The sequence below is a fragment of the Dipteris shenzhenensis genome, chromosome 20 (assembly GCF_047967505.1).
Source record: "Dipteris shenzhenensis isolate YYH24624 ecotype China chromosome 20, Dip_SZ_1.0, whole genome shotgun sequence".
NCBI lineage: Eukaryota > Viridiplantae > Streptophyta > Polypodiopsida > Gleicheniales > Dipteridaceae > Dipteris > Dipteris shenzhenensis.
The window spans coordinates 5,201,883-5,206,878 of record NC_141615.1 but is presented as its reverse complement, the minus strand read 5'-3'; the positions used below and the strand labels follow the sequence as shown (position 1 = coordinate 5,206,878).

General features: G+C 42.8%; 1 protein-coding gene across 1 annotated transcript; it reads left to right on the top strand.

The window, feature by feature from the left end:
* Nucleotides 1-1,862: 1,862 nt before the first annotated feature.
* On the top strand, nt 1,863-3,457 carry LOC147889163 (uncharacterized). Its single transcript, XM_087392074.1, has 3 exons — nt 1,863-2,271; nt 2,741-2,811; nt 2,957-3,457. Exons 1-3 carry the CDS (start codon nt 2,193-2,195, stop codon nt 3,200-3,202), a joined length of 396 nt encoding a protein of 131 aa, XP_087248200.1. The 5' UTR covers nt 1,863-2,192; the 3' UTR covers nt 3,203-3,457.
* Nucleotides 3,458-4,996: the final 1,539 nt, after the last annotated feature.

The following is a 4,996-nucleotide window of genomic DNA, read 5'->3' as shown; positions in this document are numbered from 1 at the left end:
CCAAGCAAGAGAAGTCTTGAATACTGGTAAGTAATGTAGCTTGCTCTACTTAAATGCATGCAAGCTCAGAGGCCGTCACTCTAATTTATCACATGCAAGCTCTAAGGCCCTCTTAACACAGCCAGTTCCAAAACTTGCCATCACACCCCTCCCCAATGGATCCCTCTAAACACACCGAGCTCCAACACTAGCCATCCAGCTCCTACCATCTTGAAATCATGACATTCTCTACATCCATCTCCTCCCATCTTCAGAATTCCAATTTGGGTTTTCTTACCAAGATGACAAAAGAAGAAAAGGTGAAGGAGGGATATACCCCCCCTCTTTCCATGCATTGTCCACAAACGTGTGGGTCACCTCCTCCCCTCAAAAGTATGCAAAATGTAGACTCCATACAAGTGAAAGTGTGTACCCTACTCTTGATTACGAAACAAAATCACACCTACAAGCTCAATTGAAAGCGAGACACGTTACTCTAGAAGTAAAAACTTTGTATCAAAAAGCTCAACAAGCATGTATAATGATTGACAAAGGTGATGCAACTCTAGGTGACAAAGAAATCGTGAAAGGCGAGCTATAGTATGAGAAAGACATTTGAAAACTGTAGGAGGGTGGTAAGGAAGGTGAAAGCGCACAGAGGAAGGCGAGCAATAGAGAGGGAGGTACACAGAGGAGCAAGTGATCAGGTGGAAGCCTACAAAGAAAAGCAAGCGAGCATGAAAGTGAATGGGACAAAAATGGTTAAAACACTTATAACTTTAGTAATCCCTTCACTAGAATGGTCAGCTTGACCAAAAACAAAGAAAAGACCCTGAACTAGCCAAAAACTTCACACAATTCCAAAGATCCTTAGAGTGCGACCACATGCACTGCCAAAACGAGCAAAAACAGAGGTTTGACATCGTGGAGTCTGGCCACATGCACGGATTAGCCGCCGCCAAAAATCGAGCAAAACCGGAGGTGGATGGAGGTGCAAAGTGCAATAAATATACGTTGCTAGAAGATAGCATTGTGGAGGGAGAACAAAGGTGCCAAAACTCCCCCGCTGTGAGACCTCCAAAGCTCTATTCCCTCCAAAGCTGCATCGACGAGTGTGCAACGCAGGTTTCCAGAGCTGTTTCCTGACCCAGCTCAGATTCTCTGGGAATCTTGAAACAGAGGTGCACGAGCGAATACTAGAGGTCTCCTTGGTTTTTAGCAGTCCATGTGCCCCGCTCTTAGCATAGCCAAAAAATGTCAAAAAATTTGCCCATCTTTAGGCTTAGAGGGCTTCTCCCACGCAGGCTAGCAAGGCTATGCCAACCCCTCTAGTGGCAAAATTCCACGTCCCCATGGCTGCTAGCAATGCTAGAGATCAGTTTTTCTGGCATTTGACTGCTAGCTTGCAAGGGTGTTTGCAGGGATGCTGGTTCAGCATTCCAATGCCCAAAGACTCTGATTGGCCCATCTCCTTCCATCCTCCATGCCATTTGCTGAAACTGTTTGGAGGGATGTAACACTCACCACACATGCAGATTTAGCCTCCTATAGCAGGCACAAGGGGACGCGAGTCCTACTAGTTCTCCTAGTATGCTGAACCAGCCGCCTCCCCAGTCTCAGCCGTGACGTGGGGGAGGCCCTCTTATCATACGCAAAGTTGGGATATGCTGCGTGAAGAGGCCTGTTGACCCAGGCGATGTAAAATGCTTTGACTTCGTGTATCAGCGTGGCCCGTGGGCACGAGTCTTGGGCATTGGGTTTTGATCTGTGGCGGTGCAGACTTTCCGTTTGAGTATCGCGATCGTGCATTAAATAACGGTGCCTTGTCCTTTGTCCGACGCTGCCCTTTCGATCTTCATCAGCTATCCTTGCAGCAGCATCATCACATTTGCCTGAGGCCTTCACGCTCCTGAGTCCTCCCTTTCCTCCCAAACATGCTAGCTGGATTGTCAGCGTCATTGCAACGTTTGAAAAGTCGTCCAGCACTTCTTAGCTTGCAACTGTTCGCTTTCATTTGCAAAAGTGCCTAGAAGCCGTCTTGACGCTTTGGAATCTTCTTTCTACACAGCTACCTCAGACCGTTACTAGGTTTTCATGTGATGAACGGACATCGCTCCTTCGTCTCGAATTCTTTGACGAAGTTCTGAAGATCTTGCAGTTCTTATACAAAATCGTCAGCCTGCAGCACTCCTGCAACCAACCATCTTGCGAAGATGTCGGTTCGTCTCTGGATGTGCATCTTGTTCGCTCCTGTTCTCTTGATCGATAGTGTTCCTAGCTTACTTCTTCCAGGTATGCCAGTCCTCTCTAAGCTCTCTGATTTTTCCATTTGGCCCATTTCAATCCACTCTTCTTTGGTCACACATCCATCGTTCGTGTAAAATTTTCAGTCACAATGCTGCGAATCATTTAGCAAAATCACCCACTATGTTGGGTCGTTTCTGGACGAAGCCGCTTGTTAGTACTTCTCCCAAACCAATTGCATTTCGATGAAAATTAGCAACGATCGTAGGGATTCGGAAGAGCAGCAAGGTCCGAGTCCTTCTTGTGTAGGCAGTAAGCTAGCTGGGCTGGAAGCGTTATGACGAGCCTTGTTGAGAAATTATAAACGCATGGGTGATAGGGCTCGAAGCGTTGCTCCCGTTTTGACTATGCAGTTGTGAGAGGGTATTTTCTATGAACTTCTCCAGGACCTTTTGGTTGTTGAGAATTTGACTGGAAATGGTTTTTCCATGTCCCTTTGATTGTGTGTACACGACAGGGAAGATCCAGCTAACGCGCTTGGACGACTTCTCGAAGAGGCAGGCTGATCTGGACGAGATGTGGCCTTCGGTAAGAGTGTTGCATATGAGGCAGGGTGCCTCCCCTTTCCGCTTCAGTCAGGTGTGATAAGGTGTTGTGAGGATGGGTTCATCTTAGCATGAGTAGGCAGGTTGCTGATCTCTTTGCGTTGTGTCATTTTTGTGGCACATGGCAGGACTCGTGGTTTGAGGGCACCGACTCTTCGCGACATGAAGATCGAAAGCTGGTTCAGGTGGATTATGTAGGAGATTATGGTTCGCACGCCAACACGGACAACTTCACGACACCTCAGTCTTCGGCTTATTCTCCACCACCACCTCCTCTACCCGCTGTGAGGCGAAGAAAGCTTTTGTTTGAGGATTATGCTCCTGAGGCTAACTCAAAGAGCGCACGTGGAGAGCGCAAGCTGGAAGAGCACTGATTACAATCTTCATTTGGAGCTTTCCTTTGACTTTGCAGCCGTCAATGTAAGCGTTTTTAGTTGCTGGTTTCTTTGACTTTGGGCATATCTCCACATCATCACATGCTCCATTGAGCTCATATTTTGGCACCTACTAGTTTTAGCCCTGCAACACACTCTATTGCATTTGGGGCAGTTTTTAGAGTGAGCTTTTAAGTTTGACCTATGATACCCAGCTGAATTTATCTAAAAAAAAACTTCAAATTGGGAGAGGAGTTTTTGGCCTGCCTTTAGGTAGCCTTAGTGAAGGTTCAACTTTCAAATGCCAAATATATTTTCTAGCATTTTCAAGACTTTTTTTTTGGCAAATTTCGTGATTGGTTGGTGTGTTGACTTTAGAGCATGTCTTTCAAATTTGGGTGTACTTTTTTGGAAGTGCATTCATTCCCTCTCTCTCCTCTTCCATTTCTCTCTCTCTCTCTCTCTCACTTTGGGCAAGCCTCTCTCTCTCTCTCTCTCTCTCTCTCTCTCTCTCTCTTCTCCTCCTTCTCTCTCTCTCTACTTCTTCTTCTCTCTCTTGGCAAGCCACATGAATGAAATTCATCTTGTATAATTTGTGATTTTGAGGCCATTTTAGTTATATTTAAGTGCAAAATTAAAAAAAACACTTTAAAATTGAAGCTTGTATTGGTATGCAAAAATCTTTTTAGTGGAGACTCCAACCCCCCTCCTCCCTGGGCCCCTCCCCCCAAATGCACGAGAAGCCGCTTACTCTCTACCCAAAGCATCCTAAGCATAAAATCACCTAACATTGAATTATTAATTTTGAAAAAAATCATTTTTCATTTTTTTAATCCCTAAAATAGAAAACATTTTGTTGTTTCGAAGGGAACAAATAGCGGAATTTATATATTTTGTCTAAGTTCTCTCTCATTGAAGGATTAGTTTGAGTTTTAATTTGGCATAATATTGTATTATTATTGGCATGTTTGAGAAGTTGTAGATTTCTTTTGACATCCTTTTCCTCTTGAGAAGCATATTAGTTCAATTAATGTTAAGTAAATTAGAACATGTTAATATTATACAATCAAATTATTTCATAAACTTTAAATTTCAAATATGCTTATGTAACAGAGCCACTTCTAATTGAGATTTTTATCACAAATAGGAGATTCATTTGTAAGAGAACTTGGTGGTGTTAAAAAAATTCCTTTGATAATTGAATTACCAATAATACTTTGTGAATTCAAATATATTATGTAAATCTAGTGCTGCAAAGCTCCTTCTTTATATGTTTGATAGTTTGAAGAGAGGGTCGAAGTTTTCTCAAGAGAAAGGTGGGTGTTGAGAAACAACTCTGATATTTGAATATAATGTTCCTTATGTCTTAAACTTTTCTTAACGGGAGGAGATAAGGGAGAAGATCATTATTCAAGGCATTATGAGCACATTGTTGGTCTCATTCATCATTAAAGATCCAAATATATATAAATTTCTATAGGATTTACACCACCCTTAAATGAACTAGCATCAGCAACAAGCGAGGGCCATTACACATGATTAAACACCTTGCTTGTCTAATGTATATAATTTGTGTAAGTAATGTGTATAGCATTGCTCTTGGCCCATAGTTTGATACAATGGAAACTTTTTTTGTGCAAACTCCTCAACAATTCTTCTCATCTTACACACATTCTTATGTACCATAGTTAAACAGATGCCTTAGGGTGCACCTACTAAGAAACCCTATGCATAACATGCATTCAGAGAGTATTTAAAAAACCCCTTTCCAAAAATATTTTCATGAATGAAATT